General features: G+C 43.1%; 1 protein-coding gene across 3 annotated transcripts in view; it reads left to right on the top strand.

The window, feature by feature from the left end:
- CLEC16A (C-type lectin domain containing 16A) overlaps positions 1 to 23,013 on the top strand; it is a 1,932,649-nt gene that overhangs the window by 405,541 nt on the left and 1,504,095 nt on the right. For all 3 annotated transcript variants that reach the window (XM_069647805.1, XM_069647806.1, XM_069647807.1), the window contains exon 7: positions 16,461 to 16,635. In XM_069647805.1, coding sequence (XP_069503906.1) covers positions 16,461 to 16,635 — 175 coding nt within the window. The remainder of the gene's footprint in view (positions 1 to 16,460; positions 16,636 to 23,013) is intronic.

The following is a 23,013-nucleotide window of genomic DNA, read 5'->3' as shown; positions in this document are numbered from 1 at the left end:
GTTCTAAGCCTAATTTAGAATACCTGTCAGGTGCATATGCTATTCGGTCTCCATCTTTCCTCATGCAAAGGGTTTAAAACAAAGCCTCTACTTTTGCAGCAGATATTTTAATGGATATGAATAGTGTCTGCATAGGCTGTCCTCTTTGTTGCACCACCATAAAATTAGTGTTATGATGTATAACCCTTCCCTTCATCAGCCATGTATTTATGCTAGACGGCATTCAGCAGGTATTGGACTATCAATTTGTTGTAGTGGGTTAGCCATTCTAGTATCTCTTTACTGGATGCATTTCTCTTTTATTGCCGAGCTTGAAAACCTTAGTAGAACTCCTTCAGTGACTAAGTAGGGAGAGTTAACAACAAAATATGTATGTTATTATGGGGGTCATTACAACCCAGGCGCTAATTGCGCCAACTTTACCACCATGGTGTAAACTACGTTTACACCATGGTGGATGGCGGATTTACCGCCCCATTCCAAGGTGAGTGGGGCGGTAAATCCCCATTTCCCATTTTCCCTTCCCCATTCCCATTTTTGCCCCATAGGGCATAATGGGAGTGGGGAAGGCGCTAATTACGCCACCGTAAATTACGGTGGCGTAATTAGCATCATGGCAGGTTAGCGCCATGGATTTTAACGGCTGCTAAAAGCAGCCGTTAAAATCAGAATAGGCGTTAAGGTTTAACGAAGGCGTCAACCCTTAACGCCTGGGTCGTAATGAGGCCCTATATGTTCTAGATTAGGACTGTAAGCCACTTGTCATGGTAACCCAGATCCCATTAAACTTTTAGGGTGCCAATTGACATGGTGACCTAGATCCTTAAACGAAATGGGTGCCAGGTGTCACGGATAGCAAGAGCTGCTATTAAAGGTAATAGCTTCCAAATGTAAATGTATGGGCATAAACTGTCATAGCTAGCTAGGGGGACCAACTGTCAAGAATGTCCTTATACCCTGAATGTCAGTGTCCAACCTCCACCCCAAAGGCTGTCTTAATGCCCACCCAGGGCTAATGCAGGTTTTGCTGCAGAGAATAGTGCTCTCCCCAAAGCAAGGCTCTGTGGAGAGTTGGATATCTGCACTTGGTGCAAGAGAAACCACTAGCCTAAAGCACCTGACAGACTTACTGTTAGACAGCAATGTTTGCAAGGGTCTACTTCTAGGGTAGCTTATAGAACATTTCTGGCTCTGTCAGCACCCTCTCATGTAACTTGCGTCGAACATTTGATTTTTGTATCATGCAAGTGACAGATACAGAATGCAAGTATTCAGCGGAATATTAAGGTCGGACCACTATGTCCGGACATGACCATACAACAATATCTTTTAAAATAAATGTTATTAATACAACATTATATCCCACCCATGGGGACCATACCATGAACGTTAGCCCATGGTGAACAGTGTCAGAACAAAGGACGTACAACTAGTAGGGACATGGGTACCTTTGCATGTGGTGATTTGTGGAAGGATCACCATTTTAACCAATCTCGGATACACCCGTGCTTGCAATACCCGTTCGTGTCTAGGTCATCCTGCCCAGTCACTCCAGATCTGCCCATCTGCACCACATTTTATTCTTTTTTTGCAGACATACCAGCGCCTGTATACCCCTTTTCTCCAGGGTCATGCAAATGTCTACATCCAGTTTCCATTTTGAAATACAGGGAGTTTTCTCTGTCCCCCAGCATCGCAGAATATTATGCCAGGCAGCTGCTGGTGGGCAGAAGTTCGATTTCTCATTCATCATGATTTGAGTAGTGTGATGAATCACTAGATGTCAACTCCTTCTCATGACGCCAGGGAGGTGAGGCCACTACCCGATAGTCCCTTTGGAGGTAGTATGATGCAGGATTCCCCTAAACCCCCCAACCCCTGTAGGTAAAAGGACAATCATCTAGTGTATAGACCTTATAAAACCATCTCACCCCCACACACTTTAGCCTCTCCTCCCAACCTCTTTGCAGATACTAAACCTATGTACTGTTGTAAAGTAGACTACCTCAAGATCCTGGAAAGGACTGAGATGAAGAACAACATCAGGAACATAGTTAATCCGGGCACTGGTACGAGGTGGGCTACAGGAACAATGAACAGCAATACCAAGAAGGAACTGCCGCGGTATAGACTTCGCAGAGGCGTGGTTCCGCTGACACCATAAGAACCGAAGGACTACTGCCTATCGAGGAGACATGGCCAACCAGGGTGATAGACTGTGAAGCCCGGGAAGCATGAAGGAGATGCAGAGAGGGCCAGGACAGAGCCCAGAGCAGTCCACTCCCGGAGTCAGGAGGACACCGGGACTCCAACAGCTTCCAGGCGGTAACGGGAGGTTGGCAGATGGTGACACAAGCACAAGATGCAGTGTCCATACTGTCGCTCCAAGGGTTGGCGGGGGGAGAGCCCATGAAGCACACTGGGTAGGAAAAGTACCCCAGGACGAACCGGCCGCGCATCCAAGGAACACATAATGTAACTGGAGTGGCGTGGGGACTGGTAGGGGCTGGAAGGTGCAGGAGACAAAATCCCTGTACAGACATTATGAGCAGGACTATCTTCCTCGTGGTAGTACTTGGCAGGGAAGTGGACCAATAGGGCCAAACAAGAGAAGAAGAGAAGCAAAGGTCGGGGACGCAAACCAAGAGAGTGATACGAGTCATCTTCCTCGTGGCCGTACTTGGCAGTGGCCCAAACGAAAGCTGAAGAGAAAAGCCATGGTTGCGGGCCCTCATAACACTCAGAGTTGGGTGTTCTAAGTGTGAAACCTAATGAGGAGAAGACAAGGGGAAGGGAGTCATTGCCCCTGGTTGTAAGAGATTGTTTATAACTACCAGGAGAAGGGAGTCCTTCTCTGGGTAACCAGGAACGAGAGGAAGGTCCTGAGAAAGTGGCATTCCCCCGGGCTAATTTGAGACTAAGATCAAACCTAAGGAGAAGGGAGGCATTCTCCTGGCGTATGAAGTAACTGTTGTTTGAAGCTTTTTGACCTTGGGAACGGAATCATTCCCCCAGGTAGAGACTGAAAGCCAGGCCTTCTCCTGGCACACCAAGGAACCATTGGCTGGAACTTTGAACATAACTCAGTAGAAGGGAGGCATGCTCCTGGGATCAGAACAATCCTGCTTTATTCCTTACTTTATAGTGTAAGGGCCAGAAGTAGGGTTTTCTTGACACAGGACGGTGTACACCTTTACTTTAACAGACATCCTGACTGCCACCTTAGATCTTTAGTTGAGTCAGGAAACCCCCTCTTAGGAATAGGGAAACAGAGGGTTTCTCTTGCTTTATTTATTAATAAAAGTCTATAGCTCCAAACATGCCACCTTTGTGTCAGTCCTTCTGCACCCTTACAGTAGTAACATCACTGCATTCCATTGGTCTTCTGCTAGTATTGTCGTGACACATTCTTCACTACAAAGGGCAGTGCGGGGGAAGATTATGTAACTGGCAGGATGCATCTTTGAGTGACAAGTAGAGTAACTAGGGAGTAGGGGAGGAGAACGAGGAAATGAGACTTGGACAGAGCAGCATATTGTAAGTATTAAGTTAGAAATGTAGCCATTTGGGGTTTACCATTACTTGCTGTTGTTCCGGTAACATGAAGTTCCAAAAAGGATGTCTGCCGCTCCTTTCCCATCAACTTCTCTTTCTCTGTCGCGCCCTCTTTTTCTCTGTCGCGCCCTCTTTTTCTCTGTCGCGCCCTCTTTTTCTCTGTCGCGCCCTCTTTTTCTCTGTCGCGCCCTCTGTCTCTGCCCCGCCCTCTTTGTCTCTGCCCCGCCCTCTTTGTCTCTGCCCCGCCCTCTTTGTCTCTGCCCCGCCCTCTCTCTCTGTCCCGCCCTCGTTCTCTCGCCCTCACTCTTGCTTGCTCGTTCTGCCCCTCCCCCAGAACTAACACCATACCTCTCAATGGATCCATTGTCTATTATCCAGGGAACACAACCAGAGCCCCCATCTTCCCACCTTTCCTAGATTTAAAGGCTGGACAACCCCACCCTGATCTCTCCTTCCAACTACTTTCAACACCCCCTCCAAAAGAGCACCTTTTTTTCTTTTTTTTTTTTCTTGCATGATAACACCGGAATAGCAAGGCGGTGGAGAGGAAAAACAGACAGAAGCAAAGAAAGAAACGGAGATGAACGTTTCTCCTCTTTAAACTTCACTCTGAACTATTTGTTTTCACTAAGGTGATATTGACAGTTATGGCCTATTTGAACTAGAGTCCCTGAGTGACTGATGAGTTTCATGGTCATGCCAGTAATCCTATGACAAACTATAGTGTGTACTAGAGACCTGTTTATGGGAGGGGAAAAGCGGCACATGCCTCTGGCCCCTATCTTGAGAGGGGGCCCCTACAGGGCAGTCCTATTTTAAAATGTCAGTGCTCATTTTTTTTATAAAACATAATTAACACGGGTCATGCTACTGAATAGTTTGCTGACGACAGCCTGAGGCTGCTACCTGGCTGTTGTTGACGAGCATGTTCCGATCTGATCAATTAATATTGGAATGTATTTTGTGTTCACTGTAGCACATACAGTTTGTGTTTTTACTGTAGCACAAGTCGTGTGTGTTTTGACTTTTCTGTAAGGAATACATTGATGTCTTGTGCAATAACCAAAGTTGAAATGCATATCAATAAGATTGAGTACCACTATAGTTTAGAAGTTAGCTCATTGTTTTAAGAACTAATTCCAGAGATGTGTTCATATGCCCGATCATATTACCAAATTCTGGCTGTGCTGACTCAGTCTTTGCTCTCTGTGCTTGATGAGATTGAGTTTATATGTACTTTGGTGAGATGGTAATACCTACTGTGCTACAAAACAAGCAGACAAGCGCCAGATAAAATCTAACACTAGAGCTCAGTCCTTCAGATGTGGACTGTAAAAACTGTCACCCATCACCAATGTAGAGCATAAAGTCTGAGTCGGTAAGGGTGATTAGGTAACCAAATTTGACTGTGGAACCAAAGTGTTGAGGCTCATACCCTGCCTCTTTCACCTGAAGATACAGTGATCCTGGACAAATCATCATATCTCACTGTCTGATACTTTTCTCTCTTTAGTGAGAAGGTGTGTACTTTTATTTTGGTGTATTGTTTAGCCCAATGCTTGCCCTTTCTTTTTATTTGGGCAATTTGAGAGATATGGGTTGTAGACGGAAGCGACTACAAAACGCACAGGCCTCTGGTTACCTTTTTTTGAAGACTGCATGACACAAAATACATTTCTCTCTTTTGGACAATTTCAAAAGTTCTGCTGCACATCAGAAATAACCATCCAGGTTTGTGTCTTGAGTGCCTTCAACGCTTTAAATTGCAGATATTGCTGACTGCACTGGAATCCCAGATTCAACTCTTATGCAAAGTGTGTGATACAGGGTAACTCATTTAATGTCATTGTTCACAGCCTGTCAATAACGTGCCCCTAAAGAGGTAAAATTGATCACCCCCCTAAGAGGTCTCAAGGTGTACGCGCTTTAAAAAGCCTCACTGAAGGGTTAACTGGCTATAGTGTTGCTTCACATATAATAATAGTGACTATTGATATGTCACCGCTAAAGCCATTTGTTTCCTTGCTCACAAAGGGCAACACCACTTGAAAACCATGACCCTCTCTTAATCTGTTTGTGTACGGATACATATGCCTTCCTGGTAGCTTCGAATCCGCCACTACTAGCTATGCAAGGGTATGTGTATCTTCCATGCTGCTTTGAAACAGGCTTCTATAGCAATGCTTGAGCATTTGTACATTTTGTGGGGCTGCTAACCTGAGTTCTCTCTCTATGCTGGGGTATATCTGCTTTTTCGGATAGCTACTGATGTGTCTATACTACAGCCTGTATGCCTTCCCCTTGTGGCTGCTAGTTTTAAAATGTGCCCTCTACCTATGCTAGAACACAAGTACCCCTTTCATGCTGTTATCCTTGAAATTCCACTTTTTTATAATTCTGATTATAACACGGATAAAGGGGGTCAGTGGGCTTCAAGGGCTCACCCAAAACTATTGAATGCTGCTTTGGTTCATGATCGCAAAAGGGGTCGAAGAGGCAACCTGAAATTATGAATCACCTTATTTCTTTGGTTGCTTTGGGGCCCCAAATAGATCTGTGCCTCAGGCTCCAAAATCCCTTATGATGGACTTGGGTACAGTCCTACCCTTATACAAGATCATACACAATAACATCCTGAAGTAATTGTTTTGGACTCTGATATAACTTTGCTATTTGGAAAGGCATTCAGCCATTTATATATTGTTGTATAAAACAATGTGCATTTCTAAAGTTACAAGATAACGTTAGCATGGTGGGTTCAGAGAATTGCAATTGTAATGGCGTCCACTGCTTAAGGTTCCATATGTGAGAATTTCAGCAACACCTCGTGCATTACTGTTACCCAGTCAAACATCCATCCCGGTTTCCATTTCCAACCCTGTTTGCATTTGTACTGCCTTTAGACCAACCTACATGTGTGGAAAGTAGAACTGTTTTGGGTGACTGTGGGACACTACCAAATACAAAACCTGTGGTCCGCAGCTGACCAGTTGTTCCACGGGAAAACCTTGGCGTTTAAACTTCCTTTTATCAACTCAAAGGGACCTCATAAGCATGGTGCAGGGGAAATTGCTGGGAAATATGTATCTCCTACTTGTTGTCTTCAAGAGTCTGGTTAGTCTGATACCAACAACTATCAGGAGCTACTTTTCATGGTTGCCACGCAAACATGTATATTTGCATTAACTCTAATGGTTTGGGAATGGAGGTAAAGAAACATTTGTATAGTGGAAATAGTTTTAGATGAGCTCTCTTGTACCCCGTAGGTTATTTGCTAGTCGATGCCTGATACACAGGAACGGCTTTTGCTGCTGCTCATTAACTCTAGATGGACACAATAAAATCTGCAAATATCTGGAAAGGGTGCAGAACACTAGGCAGACAGATCGAGAAACCTTCATTTTTTTGTATCCATTTAGTTATTGGCAATCAACTCGAAGTACATTGGGTTACTTACAGTTTACAAAGTAATCAATAAGACGGGTAGAATAGTTACATATCAGCTTTCGGCCAGGGGGTAACCAGCATATATACTTGTTTTCGTATTGGAAATTTACAGTTAATGGCATGCTTTTGTGTCCATTATGCAGTCGCTTTTATTCTTTGGTAAGGTAAAACGCATACGTCTGAATCTCAGTCCATATGTTCCTGGGACAGGACACTGGGGGCAATGAACCGATGTACTGTTCCTCACATCCCTGTGCCCAGGTTAGTGCGGATAAACACTTTGTTTTTGGGTGGAGAGGCATGTTTCCGTTTTTGTAGCAAGCATCTTTTAGCAATCGTACAACCCATATTTACAAACGATTGTGAACTTTTGTTTGGAATGTTGTTCCAGATACCAAACAGGAGCGATCAAGAAGGATATTCACTACTGGTGGGAGGGTATGCAGTACATTGTCCCAAAAGGATTCAAATTGGACACTTGACCAGAGCATATGTAGATGGTCAGCTGAGCTAGAACGGCATCCGGGGCAGAGGTGTTCTGTTAAGTTTTAGGGGGGTGGAGTACAGCCTATTCAACAATTTATATTGGATACATCGAAACCTAAAGTTCAGTGATACCTGTTTGGTATGTGCATACATGCGTTTCCATTGGATGTTGGATATCTCCACCCCTAGGTTGTCAGCCCTGCCACTACGCGCCCCAGATACAGGGTCAGGTTGCCTGCTCAGGAGCATTCTATATAATGTTGACATTATTCTACGGGTGCTGCTAGAATTAGCTATGTACATCACCTCCCCCTTTTCCAAGGGTTCCTTTGGGAAACAGGGCCACATGCATTGCACCGCTGCACACATCATGTAATACTGTAATAATTACAGACTTGAGCCAGTATGTCCCTCCTTCCATGTTTGTGGTGTTGTGAATTCTCTATCTGGGAGCAGATCAGCTAGTGCACGGTAGCCTAGTCCCTCCCAATGTGTAGCCAGGACAGTGTCCCATGTGGGGCCCAGACCAGGGAATCTCCATATAGGGAGCCATTCATTATATGCCTATATCCCAGGCTGTGTTGCTACGATGTAGCGCCAGGCTCGTAAAGTGGCAGAGAGGGGATCAAACGGGCAGTCATCCTTATGTGTGCTTTATGATTAGTGTCCTGAGGTCCAAATCGCCGGTTGCTAGGCGCTCGAGTTTGACATGTGGCAGTTGTTGGCTCTCCCTGTACCAGCAAGAGGCGTATTGGGCTTGCACTGCAACCCAATACAGTTCAAGATTGGGGGCTGCAAAGCCCCCCTGTCATATGGCAGGGTCATGTCTGCACACTTCTTCTGGACTGCCCCAGCCTGCCACAAGAATTGCGCACAGAGTGAGTGTAATTTGGAGAAGAATGGTTTTCCCGGCCATATCAGGACGTTGGCAAATATGTATAGGAGCTTTGGTACTATAGCACCCTTTTCACCAGAGATAATTTACCAGCCATTGTGACGGAGAGTGCTTGCCACCGAGTTAGTTTACTTTCCAAGTGGGCCATCATTGCCTCATAGTTATCAGTCGAGAGGGATTGTTTCCTCCCTGATATCTTCACTCATAGGTACCTAATTCCGTTGGGGGACCAACGTAGAGGGTATATACCCTTTGGTTGCTTAGTATTGTTAGTGAGTGGGAATATTTCAGATTTACTGTAATTAACTGTGAACCCGGAGAAGCTTCCCAGGTGGATCACGTTCCGAAAGATAGTGTCAAGATTTTCCTGAGGATCTCTTGCATATAACAATACATCATCCGCGTATAGCAACACTATTTCGGGGTGGGTTATGAGGCGGATACCCCGGTGGCTATGGCGAGTGCGAATCATATCGGCCATCAGTTCAATGGCTAGGGCAAAGAGGATCGAAGAGAATGGGCAGCCCTGTCGTGTGCCCCTGCTTGGCGCAAAGGGTAATGATTTACAAGAGTTGACTAAGACACTAGCTGTGGGGCATGTATACAGGAGTTTAATTTAGCAGAGCATTTCGGGGCCAATTCCCATTTTTCCGAGGACCACCCACAGATATTCCCATGCCATCCTTTCAATCACTTTCTGGGCATCAAGCGTCACTGCCACTGCTTCCGTCGAGGTGTGTATTCTTGCCATGACGTCAAATAGACAATGGATATTCAATAATGTGGACCTGCATGGGGGTAAAGCCCCCCTGGTCATTGTGTAAAATGTGGGGCATTAGGGGGAGAAGCCTGTTTGCGAGAGCTTTAGCAAATATTTTTGTGTCCACATTCATCAATGATAGGGGCCTGTAGGATCCACATTCATCAATTGGCTTATCAGGCTTGTGAAGGATAGTAATGGTGGCGTCCCATAAGGATGTAGGAAGAATGGTCTCGTGAAGCGACTCCTCCCACACCTCGCTTGGAGTGAGTAGGGCAGCAGGTTCTTGGATGTGAGGCCATCCGGGCCGAAGGGCCTTTCCCTTTGGTAGGTTAGTTATCACTGCTAGCACCACCTCTAACGACAGGGGGGGGGTCTTCCAGTTCCACGCCTGCTTGAGCGCTCAGGTACTACAGGGGAGGGGATCCCTTCGATTAGAGACTGTATGGCCTGTGCGTCCTGGTGTTGCTCAGAGGCGTATAGGGAGATATAGAAGTCAGGCACCACTCTTAGGATGTCCTGGTCCAACCATTGGGGGGGGGTCCCTGTGGATCCTTGATGCAATCCACTTGAGTGAGCCCTCTCTCAGATTTGGCAAGACTGGCTAGGGTTCGGCCAGGTCTCTCTACCTCCCCGTACTTCCTAGCTGCCTGCAGGCGCGAGAAGTATTGCACCTCTCTAAGAGAATGAGCTTCGAATATCTCTAATTCAGAGCGTATCTATGCCAGGGTCTTTGGATTTGGGTGGTCAGAGTAATCTTGCTCCAAGGATTTAATTTTGGACTCTGAGCGCTCAAGGTAATTCTTTATGGTTTTTAGGACCCCTGTTTCTCTAGAAATCGGACATTCCACAGATATAGACCTTGACGGCCTCCCACCGCACCCTGGCAGTGGTTACGCCTGCTTTGTTACAGGCAAAATAAGTCTTGATGTCTGAACGGATCTCTTCTTTAAATACTATGTCCTGGAGTGCTTCTGATTTAAACAGTATTATTCGCTTTCAGCTCAGATGGGACCTTCGTGACAAACTGAGTACTTAACAGGTCAACATACACGACACAATCAAATTCCGAATAAATACACTAAAAAGTCAAATTTGGTACACAATACCTCCATAAACTGTAAAATCATCACTATGAATTTAAAACCATCATGGAAATATAACAACCACATATGTAATTAAACCAATATCCGCTACTTCTAAATTCAGGAGACAGTTTAAATACATCGTAAACCATCACTTGCAGCCCCTGAAAATTAGAAAGACTGTAAAAGTCAACGTCCAGTAGTCCTGCTGGATCACTGTCTCCACCCCCAAAAAAAGAGTGCTGATGACTTAGTGATATTCCTGTCTATGTCCCCCTAAAGAAAAGGCATTGCAGCATTAAAATTGTCCAAGAGGCCTTTCTTTCTCTGTCGGACCTAGGTCATACATATCGACCGTAAGTGTTTGTAGGCCGGGCAAATAAAGCACCCTCGAATGGAAAGGTCCACCTATTAGGGTACACTGAATGCATGCTGCTCACCCCTAATCTTACACGGAACACTGGGGTATTGTATGTGCTCTGCTCCTCAACTATGCAGAAATAGTTTGCACTAAACCATGTTCTCCTGTGTTTGATGGCCCTAATCAAACGTGTGCTTTATAACGTTTCTACCACAGAGTGTTTGCCTGGTCTTTCTTTTGCCACAGGTATATGTGATCTTGCTGCGATTAGAAGGATTGACTCCCAACCTGTATTAATATCTCTGAGGAATCATGTTCCTGTCTTCCCAAGCACAAAAAAAACCAATGTCTACAGAGTGCACATTTGTGATGAACAAATACAGCAAATAGTTGGTTAGCGATAATGTCTTTATTTTATGCATGTTACCATGATAGCATTTTAAGAAGCAATAATATCACACAGCAGACTTTCTACCAAGTTGAGGGTGAAAGGCTGACACTACAAGGCTGTATTTCGAGCCTATCCTCAGCAAGAGTATCATATCAACAAGTGCATTAACCCACTGAGCTTTAAGAAAACATCACTGACAGATAAGGCACATGAAAGGTGTTCAACAATCAGATGCGTGAAATTATAGACCATTACTTTTCTCATTCTACCCGGTGGGTCACCCTGTCTGCCTGTCACACTTGCTTATTTGACTTTTCTCTTTAAGCTCAAGCTTCAATCACTAATTTCTGGTGAATTAGTAAAATCATTTCTTTGCTCTACTGAATTCCTTTTTAGTCCAACCAATACATTTCTGTTGTGTATTAGTAATGTCATTCAAAAAAAGCACCCCAGCCATCTAATTCTGAACACAGTCACCATTTCACCTCCCTCCACTGTTGCAATGTGCAGGAGGAACTCGCACCTCTTGGTCAAGCACTAGCCCCACTGGCTTTCTTTGTCTCCTCTGCTAGTACTGCCTTCCAGTCTGGCAGAACAGGTAATTATCACGCCCTCAGCCACCTCATTTGTCATTGCAGAATAGTTCACTTATAAGTGTGACTTCCAGTGGGAGGCCAGGCTTTCATTTGAGACCAAACTGGTTATCCTGTGTCTCAAGGTGATTGAAGTCTTGTGGGGGGAGAACATAATGTACATGTGTAGCCAACACTCACCCACACTTACATTTCTGTGCAAGCAAAAAGCCATTGTGTTACATCGGCTTTTAAACATCATTTGTTTCTTTATATTCTTTCACACGTGTGCAGCCGTATTTCTTATTTAATGTTTGAACACAGTTCTGTAGGTCAGGGGATTTTCTTCTAGTTTGACCTTTTGAGTGGGTTTTCAATCACTGTTGTTCATGGACACAGAGGGGTACGGCCCAGGGTCCTTTGATGTGACATGAAATGAAAAGGAAAAACTAAGCCCTTTCTTCCATTTGCAGTGTTCTGAGCTCTGTGGTATACATGAAAGGGAAAACAAAAGCTGTGTCGCGTTGCATTTTGAAGCAATCTTTGCCCCTCCTGTGAATTACAGTCAGACGTGGCCGTTCTTTTGAGCAGTGCATACTTTTTTGTGATGCAGATGAAATATGGCAAACGCTGGGCCATTCCTCAATGAAGTGCATAACTATTTGTGATGCGGTCAAAATAGCAGAAAACGCAAATGACAGATGAAATATAGCAAACGCAGGGCCTATCTTCAATGCAGTGCTTAACTTCTGGTTAAGCAGATGAAAGACAGCAAATGCAGAGCGTTTTCCATGCAGGGTTCAAAATGCTTGCCCCACATGTTCTAGGGAACAAAGCACAGCCGTTTTCGGTGGCAAAGTTTAATGTAGTTTTCAGGTGACAGGGATTTCTGTTAGGGCCGGTAAATGCACCCCACAACCCATGTGTGCTGTCATTCCTTCACTCCCTTGTGCTGTCATTCTTTCGCTGTGCACTGTCATTTCTTCCCCCATTGTGCTTTCATTCCTCCCCCTATTTTGTCTGTCATTCCTCTTCCTTGCACCGTCATTCCGGTCTTCCTTGTGCTCTCCCCCTGTGCTGCCATCACGTCCTTCCTTCAAATGTTGTACAATGCTCCTGTGTGCTGTTGCTGGCCTGGCTTTCATCTGTTTGATTTTATTTTTCTACCTGGTATTTCTATTCCATATGTCATCCCCCGTCCCCGTGTTGCCCCTAATTTTTCTGTGCTGCAATCTATTCCACACTGTGCTGTCATTACTCATTCCTTCCCTCCATGCTAAAAGTTCAATGTAATACATAACTTGAAACACTAAAACTATTCGCTTTGCCAACGGTTGCTTCTTTTATCAGTGCATCTTGAGGACACATGTTCAACAGCCCCCCTCCTCTCCCCGCCCAGCAGTGACAAATCTCCCAGATAGTCCCTAGTAGCCCCAGGTGGTCTGAGAACTGTACTGTGGCACTGGTTACTCAGCACACTGTGATGTGTTAAGTGGTTGCATTAGGGGAGGTCCAATTCGGCTAAAAAGTGATTTAAAAAAAAAAGCTGGTCTGGGAAAGGGGCGCTCATCGAGAAGTGGAGCAAGCAAGGTCAGGATGCCTGTTTTGAGTGTTTTGTGTGTATTCCATGCCAGTTTGTGCTATGCATCCTGGAGCATGTAGTCCTCTGATGGTAAAACCAGAGCAGCATTTGCAAGAGTCTGTACTTAAACTTAATAAACACACTAATTACTACTGAAAACAGCAGGGCCTGACTTATTAAAAATAATGGAGTAAAAGCAGAGGATATATTAAAACAAACAAATAATAAATAACTAGTTGTAAAATTGACTGTTAATGGGTGCATTTAAAATAAAAATAGTGGTATGGATGGACGCCTGGCACCCAGCTGGTTTAGTAGTCAGCAAGTTGATGATGCATTCTCCCAGTTGATGAGGTGCACACTAGGTCCTCGGTCTCTCATTGCACATGCCAAGAATCGGATATGCACTCAACCCTACATCTACTCCTGTTTTAGTGAATGATGCACGTCTGAAGGCCTATGCTATGTTATGTTGATTTATAATGTGCACCGCTACCACCCAGGGGCAGTCTCTAGGCACTTGTGTGGCTCTGGAAGAAATGGGGGCGGTGAAGCTAGTGAGGATAGGATGAGAGTATAGGTTCAGAACCAGGAGGAACTGGCGTCCGAGTGTTTTTTTGCATCTGGGAGTTGGTATGGGAGGTCTCATGCATTGTAACCGTATGGGTAAGACTCAGTGCCTCGGCATGTGCTAGTGTGTTGTGTTGGGTGGGTTCTGGTTGTGCACACTGTTTAGTGTCCATAATGGATCCAGAGTCGTGTGTGGCTGTAGCTGTAAGACTATATGGTGTCTTGGTGTGTACTTGGGTTGTTGGCAATGATATGGACTGTGGGATGGTTGACTCTATATCTGTGCTTCCAGCATCTCAGAGATAGTGGAAGTGAACATAGAATTGATTCTTGGTTTATGTGTAGTGTGGTTAGCTCAAATTCTGGAGTAATGGTGTTGGTTATGTCGGAGGAGCAGGAAGGGCAAGTGGTTTAATAATTCTGTAGGAGCTTCTGATGTGACACTTTGGTTGCCGCCTGATGGTATCTACCCAGGTTCTTTGTTGTGGTTCATCAGCCTCCTCTCTAGTTTATCTGTAATGTTATCGCTGCTGGTGTCCCTTTGCGGCTGTCATTGTCTGTTGAATAACCAGGGCTTGAGTCATTTCCTGAAAGGGATGTGGTCTTCTGTGGTTCTAATTTCTTTGGGCATGATGTTCCAGAGGTTAGCAATTATAACCGCTGTTCCGCCAAATTTCCTTTTTTCGTAATGTTTTGCCTCTATTTGCAGGGCGTTGCTGGATCTTGGGTCCCATCCTGAGCAGTACTGGCTAACCTGTATTGGAGGAATTTAGCTCCTCGTGTGTGCAAAGCCTTGTGGGCAATGCAGAGTGCTTTGAATTTGATTATTTTTTTTAACTGGTAACCAGTGTATGCTCTTCAGAGCTGGAGTGATTTAGTTTCTTCTGTTTAGTCTTAATAGGATCCTGGCAGCTGTATTTTGCACCCTTTGGAGTTTATTGGTGAGTCTCTTCGGCATTCCTAGGTAGAGGCTGTTTGCTTAGTCAATTCTTGTGATTATCCGGGATATGATTGGGAGGGTTCTGTGAGGGAAGGAGAGGTAGAAGAGTAATCCTCTAATCCTCCGAGTAGTTTTAGGAGGAAGAAACATTTGTTGGTGATTGCGCTGTGACTTGCAGTTCCAGGGATAGTCCATTGTCCATTAGTATTCTAGGTTATTTACAACATTGGTAGTCTGTGGTTGCATTCCCAGGCGGCCAGTCCATTTGTGGGTTCCCTCTGTCGAATCCTGCGGTGAGCGTATTATTTCAATTTTTTCCGGGTTCAGTTTAAGGTTGTTCATTGTCATCCAATTGTAGATGTCTGTGAGAAAGTTGTTGAGTCAGTTATTTTGTTCCTGGTTTTTGTTTGTTTTCATAATCAGTTGTGTGTCGTCTGTGTAGTTGTAGGTGGTAAGTCTGTGGGTTGGAATGATTTTCATCAATGGGCACATGTAGATGTTGAAAAGCAGAGGATAGAGGCTGGGATCACTGAGGGACTCCGCAGGATATTTTTTGGGTGTTTCAGGTGAACGGTAGTAAGTAGGTAGATTCTTTCGGTTCGGTTTGTTAGGCATGAGCTAAGCCACTTTCGTGCGGATTCCTGTATGCCACATTCCATCAATTCAATCTTTTTATTAGTGTTGCGTGGATGGTTGTGTGAAATGTCGCTGATATGTCCAGTAGTATGAGAGCTGATTGGGCGTCGCCATCTGCGTTTATTTTCAGGTCATCCCATATTGATAGGTGGGCTGATTCTGTTCCTCTCATTGGTCTGAAGCCAACTTGTAACTGGTCGAATATTCCGTTTGTTTGGACGTATTTAAGTAGGATCTTGTATACTTGGTTCCCCAGGATCTTTGCCGGGCAGGGTATCGGTTTGTAGTTGCTTGGAGCTTTCTGATTCCTTTTTTATCAGTGGTTTGATGTATGCTGATTTGAAGGTGGATGGTACTATTCCTCTTTTGAGTGATAGATTCATTATGTTCCTGAAAGGAGGCCTACATTTCACTTTCCTCACAGAGTGCTTGTGGCCAGGACCACTGCACACATGAGTTAACCCCCCACCCATCCCAACCCCCCGTTGAATTGCAAAACGCCACCTAGTGGTGAAATGTTAAACCGCGCCTCAGAAGGATGTGCCCAGTGTGTATTACGAGATAAATTGGGCCCAAAGTAGCGCATAGATGTAATGGGGAGCTGGTGATATGCACACGTCTATCTCAACTACTGTACACTGTTTCAATGTTTTACCTAATGGAATAGACTCTCAAGTTCATGTTTTTAATCATGTTATGAATTCCTTTTCAGATTTAATTAGACTTCATAGTAATATTTGCAGAAAAGATACCCAGAGCAATTGCCACTGGTTCCGATTGTTTCAAAGCAGTCCATCCATCATGGTTTAGTTTGAAACTATGTTGGAACCAGTTATTCTCAAATCACATGAAAACGCAGTGTTACAATTACTACTGAAAGAAGTCGGCGTATCCCATATTACAGATTCAATTACTATTGTTTTGGTAAGCTTTTATTAGGAAGGTACATTACAATTGAATGATAATGGTGGAGCGGCTAGCAGTTAAAGGTTTAAAGAACAAAGTTTTGAACTGTGAATCCAGTGCCCCTTGTGTCCTCTAACTGGGAGTAGCCTAAACATATGAACGAGAGGGTATTGCAGTGTCATTTTCCAGTACGTTGCCGATGAACAGTCATGGTCATTCTGGGTTATTTTGCTAATCTTTAACCCTGGAATTATGGTTTTCCCTTTTCTTACAGACACAGAAACAAAGGCAAATTAAGTGACTTGGTAGCAGAGCACCTGGATCATCTGCATTACCTTAATGATATTCTTATCATTAACTGTGAATTCCTAAATGATGTATTAACGGACCACTTACTGAACAGGCTGTTCTTGCCTCTCTACGTTTATTCTTTGGTAAATGAAGATCAAGTAAGTATCACAATATATAAACGTAACCTTTCGTTACACTTATACCATGGGTGGTCTCATGAGTGGTGGTGTGCAATTTAAAGGGGAACTCCTATGCGTTATCTTGAAAATAATAATGTAATCACCAGTGCAACCTCGGAGAACAGCAGCTAATGTAATGAAAAGAATGCTTGCAACTGGTGTAAGGGGCCATTTTTTCCAATGCACTTATTTTTGTTTATCTTATCCTGAAACCGTCAAGAGTGTGAATGATACATTCAACCCCTTAACCGATGCAGGCATCTTTGCGGAAAGGCTAAGAGCAATTAATGGTAATTGCAGTAAGCATGTATGTCACCTTCTTAGCAATGGGGAAAGTGGTGCCAAGAACGTGACATACAGGTTCTCAGGAATTGAGGGGTCGAGTACATATAACTCTGTAACCCATCTAAATAGCATGACTAAACAAGCATTAGCAAAGCCAACAGTTTTGGCATTTGTGAAAGCATAGGACAGGTATTTGCCTTGCGCTGCAATAACAGTACTTCCTGGCCATAAGATGGAACAGCTGGAAAATGGTGTAATTACCTGTGCATATGACAACAGTGCTTTTGAAATGTGTATCTAATACCTATACACAAGCAAAAACTGTAGGATGTGTCCTTTTTTTTTTAACAAAGTGGGTAAGCTGCCCCCCCTTCACATGTCATCTTCCCCCTGTTCTCAGATGCAATAGGTTTGCCTTATAGGTTGCCTTATAGGTGGCACTTAAGTACCACCCAGTAGCCAAAACGACCAATGGTTACGTATTTTATTTGTACTGAACTTTTTTCCTTCTCTTTAACTTGTTTTGTATTTTTTGTTTCTTTTTCATGCTCTTGATTTTAGGCTTGGTTTTGCTATTTGTTTCACTCTTTTTCTCTCTTGTTATTTCATTGGCTCTTTCACTATTTTGTGTGCTCGTTCACTATTTCATTTGCGCCCTCGCTCTTTCAGGCATTATTTTGTTCTTTTTCCTTTGCTTGTTCTTCCTCTAATTATTTCTCTTCCTTGAGCTTTCTTTTACTCTGGTTAGTCTGAACTTCTGGGTTGTGCAATAAGCTCCTTGCTTTTTTTTCAAAGTGTTAAGTTGCTCCAGCCGGTTCAATTTTCTTCCAGGTATCTGTGCAGTTGTCTAGTGCAAATTGCATTAAAACCTCTAACCTAACAATCTCAAATTCTTGCCGATCTTATTTCAAGAAAGGACGATATTAACCCTATTTCCTTTCTCTAGCTATCGTGATCAGAGCAATGAAGCATAATACCTTCTTAGGACTGATAGCAAACATGCTGCTCTCCTCCAACCTATAATACGTTGAAAATTGGAAAAATAACATCTGAAGGGAGCTTATTTCTGGTAGGGGCAGGTTGTCAACCGACCCATTCTGGGCGAGCCCCCAATCCAGCCCACTGAAACACCAAATGCTGCTTCAGCTGCAGCAAGCAGCTGAGGGATGCTCCTGGGATGGCTTGAACTGTCAATGGGAAACAATGTTTCCATTTGACAGTTTGTGTACCCCAGCGTGCATGTCCAATGGGCAATGCTAAGTCAGGGGTGATTTGCTTTCCCAGCCATGCATGGCCCATTGAGGATAAATACAGGGGTACTGCACCTCTGAATGTGCATAGGGGGCACTTCTGCACCTCCCAGCTCTTTTACAGCGTCAGAGGCATTGAACATGGAGTGCTCCGGCTCCTCCGTGCATTTGCAGGAACCAGGAAGCTCTCCCTGCTTCCTTTTTCCAGGTCATGTTGCGCAGGAGCCAGAAAGCCCTCATGGGAGCCTGACCTGATGGTGGCCGAGACAATTCTGGAACAGATATGTAGATAAGGAAAATAATGTGTATATGTGTGAGACTGCAAGGAAATGCGTGTATGTTGGGTGAGTGCGTACGTGAATGAGCCTATATGTTATGGGTCTGCTGGTGAAAGAAAGAGTTATGAATCCTGTGAATGTTTATGGATGTGCGAATGACTGTGTATGAGTGCATGTGGTTGGCTGCATGTGCACTGCAGAGTGGCCCTCTGATTTCGGGAGGAGCATGATGGCTAAAGCAAACATGGATGTTGTTACAAGGCTAGACTGGCCTACATTGCCGCAGCCAGTCTGCTTAAGGTTTCTTCCTGTGGCATGGCTTTTTTTTCTTGGGCATTAAGGTTAAAGCACAGATGAGTGTTATTACGTGACCAGACTGATCTACATTGGTGCAGCTAGTCTGAATAGTCGGCATGGCATTTTTTACTGACAAAGCTGTGTTCCTATATGGTAATAACAGCACGTATTGGTGCAGCCAGCACGACCATGTTTTTATACTGACGTATATTATGGCCAAACTCGTCATGAAAAGGGGTAGGAAAATGCTCTTGTGCACTGTTGGTGACGTGCATCTATTGAATTAGTCATGTGTTACCCTACAAAACTGAATGCAAACTGTATGGCCTTTGACCCAATTTTTCACAGGAGGTATCTGTAAAATGTCCCATTTTAACCAACATTTTCTGGGGGGTATAGGGGGTGGGGTTTGGGAGTATGCCGCCCGAGCACACTTTCATTGGTTTTGGCTACTTTGCTGCATTCGGTTGCGTGCACATTTTTTAGGGGAAAGATTAACCCCACCCAATTACAAAATTCACCAGCCACGGTTTCGGCAGGTAGGTGGTTTTTTTTCTACACCTAAAAGCCTTCCCCCACATATTCTAGGATGGATATTATATACTCCAATCCTAGAATATTTGGGGAAAGTGCTTTATTTTCTTGGCAGTGTACATTTGGCAAAATGCCACCCCCGGCGACCTTTTCTTAAGTGACTTTATCACTGGATATCGTTTCTGGTTAATTTGCCCTTTTTCTTTCAGGCTGAAAGAATGGACACATGATCACTCTATTGTTTTATGGTAGCTAGGGTCTCTGCTCAATCAGCATATACAACCAGCCCCTTTCTACATAAATCAAGTTTGTAAACCTCACAGTGGCATGTTTTGGGAAATGATTTCAAAATTCATCTCTGTACATTGCCTCATCTACATGTGTATGGGAATTTATATGTTTGTACCGAAACACAACTCCCAAACTTGTTTCTCGACTCACTGAATCTCTGCTCCCATACCTTCACTTCACGACTGAGCCCTCCCCATTCCGCTTTACCCCACCGCTCCAATCTACCTCCCATTCTCTCCCTACTTCTTCCTATTCAGCAGGCTGATCCTCTTGTTGCCTCTGCGTGGCATCCACAGACATCCAATAACAGACCATGGTTTCTATGACTGCCTGGTGGCGGTGCCGAGCCGCATCAGCGGACTGTGGTTCTCGTTACCCATATTTGGCGAGGTTCTCAGGTGAGTAAATCCATGTGAGGCATTGATAAAACAATTTAATAACAGCAGTTTATTCAAAGCCCTGCTGCCCCCCTGTGAAGGTTTTTAAAAAAACCAATGAAAAGAAGTTCAAACTCGCAAACTGATGAAATGGATACATGTAAATACTCTGCTTTGTGAAAGAGACCATGATTATTTTATTATTTTATTTTCTTTATTATTATTTAGTTGGTTTGGTCAAGAAAAATCTTGACCTTTCAACATAAACATTTTATACAAAAATATAATGTATCACAAAAATGAAAAAATAGTATAACAATAAAATCATTTGACACAATACAATAATTGACATTCGATTTAAAAGTTTTTCTTACAACTTAAATCACACCTCATCTTAATATATATTTTTTTGTTTCTAAGTCGAAAAAATATATCTAACAGCATAAAATACAAACACACAAACTAAAAGAAAGTACATCTTCCTATGGTATTTTGCCACTATCTCTTCTTCAAGTTGACCGTCCAGTCTCTTTTTAAACCTAAGCTTCCTAAGTAGTTAAGTATAGCATATCTTACTGTTTTTCTACTAGCATGAAATGAGAAGTCCCACAATTTCCCATTGTCACAGTTTCGTACCCTTCAGAAAGAGGCTTAAAATGAACAATTCTTAACGTTAACAGCAAGGAACATTCTGTAAGTAAGTGTCTCAAGGTTTCATTCTTTCCGTGACAAAATCGACACTTTATATCTACTAGTGGTATAATTTGTCTTCTAGACAAAACTTCTCTTGTTGGCCATATGTTTAACCTAAAGCGCAGAAAATCATCCCGGTGGCAGGGATTAGGAAGCTTAATAAGATATATTGCAGGGTTGCTATGGCGTTTCAATGCAAACATGTTTTGTCTGAATTTTTGATATTGGATACAACTTGACCTTGTTTTAATCCAGTCATGATGCAATATTTTGTGTTTCGCTTTAACTGGATTCTCAATTAACAATATCTCCGAAATACTGGCACCATTCATAACCTTCTGTGCTTTAGTACACCACAAGTTAGGAAATAGGTCCATTCATGTTAAGAAATAAACAGACATTGTTTTCAAAAGGCCACTCTCTACTTGCCCATAATACATTTTCGATAGAGCGAGCACACTTTCCATTTGTATAATGCATACAGCGAGATTAGGCCCAGTTCATATTTTATGATAGACATCGACTCAGACAAAACCCGCTTCCAATAGTAACCTTCTATCTTGGTCCAATAAACATACGATTTCCACCTTTTTGCATCTGTACCATATAATATAACAGGTGTTAACTTTTCTTTATAATAAACAATTACTGGTGTTATAAAAGCCAAATTTTGCAAATTTTCTCTGATACGAGCCTGCGACACGGCTTACGAGCCTGCCACACGGCTGTAAATTGCTTTGATCTTGATTGATCTTCGTAGGTAATATCCCCAAGCTTATTATTTATACATGTCCCCAGATATATGTATGATGTAACTGATTTTAGAGTTGCATTTTGAAGCGGCCACACAGGCAATGTTATTCTTTGTGTAAGATTACCAAATTGTATAACTTTCGTTTTTATTGTGTTAATTGTTATGCAGTTTCTGTTGTGCATATAAATTAAGAGCTCCTAACATCATATGTAGCCCTTTTGGCATTTTAGATATTAAAACCATATCATCAGCATATAGTAACCACTTAATTTGAACGCCATTAAGCTTCAGGGAATCTGATAGTAGGCCTTCAAAGCAACCTCCTATGTCTGCAATGAGAAAGTTGAAAAGGGCAGACGCCAGCAAACAACCTTGTTTCAAACCACACTCAGTCTCAATGGAATTTGACAATAGACCATTGTTTCTTAATCAAACTTGAATACTTGTTTTTGTGTGTAGTTCAATTATCCATTTAAGTACGACCCATGGACAGCCCTTCTTTATTAATTTTTTATAGAAGAGTTCAATGGACAGAGCATCAGATGCCGTCCAGAAATCTATAAATGCGACAAAAATTGGCTGTTTCCGTTGTTGTTCCTCCTGTATAATGCTATTAAGCGTAATTATGTTTATAGCTGTGCCTAGTCCGGGAATAAATCCTGTCTGATAGGGATCTCTGAGATTCTTGCTGGTAAGCAACTTGTTGAAATGAGCCAAGACTAAACGGACAAAGATTTTCCCTGGAGAATCTAAACGTGCTATGGGTCTATAAGATTTAGGTTCGTCCCTATCCCCTTTTTTAAATAATGGAAGAATGATTGATGTCTTCCAAGAGACTGGAATGTTACCTGTTTCAAATATATTTCTATAGATTTTATAAAGAATATATGCCCATTCCTGAGGATGCCGTTTGATCATACAGTTGTGTAACCCATCGGGCACGCAGCACGAGACCGACTTAACTTTGTTATACAGTGTAGAATATCATCAATCCCTGGGGGAAATGCATGATTGGAATTCAAGATATTAAAATTAAAGTCCATATCAGGAAACGGTGACCGATACAACTCACTGTAATAGGCATGCCATGCATCTTGACTTATGGGGTTGATTTGCACTGAGCTTTGTGTCTTATGCACTTTCATTCAATAGGGCCGAAATGCTGCCTGTGGATTTACATATAATTTGTTTCATCATTCTCTCGCCATCTTTGTGGCTTTGGATTGATTTTCTCCCTCTTAACCAAGATGTATAGGCTAATTTTAGTTATTTTCCTTTATTATGTTTTTCGACACATGTTTCAAATTTTAATTTACGGATGTCTCTCCTTAATTGTGCTTTCCTGTACTTCAACTCCAGATCAAAAGCATGGGTATGCCTAAACCAGCAACTCCCATCCAGAAACTTCTTCTGTTTAAACATTTGCATGGCTTGTACATAGCATCCACGTTCATTTTTGTTTGATGACTGAATGATATTAAAAAGTATACCTTCAAATTGATTCAGTTTTTGTTTCGTCCAATGTATACGATTACCTGCATTATTCAGATGTTAGCTACTTGGCCATTTATCTGGTTTAATTGTTTGGAAGTTGCAAG

This window comes from Ambystoma mexicanum, chromosome 2q (assembly GCF_040938575.1).
Source record: "Ambystoma mexicanum isolate Mex_15411 chromosome 2q, UKY_AmexF1_1, whole genome shotgun sequence".
Taxonomy (NCBI): domain Eukaryota; kingdom Metazoa; phylum Chordata; class Amphibia; order Caudata; family Ambystomatidae; genus Ambystoma; species Ambystoma mexicanum.
This window is presented reverse-complemented; position numbering and strand designations above follow the sequence as displayed.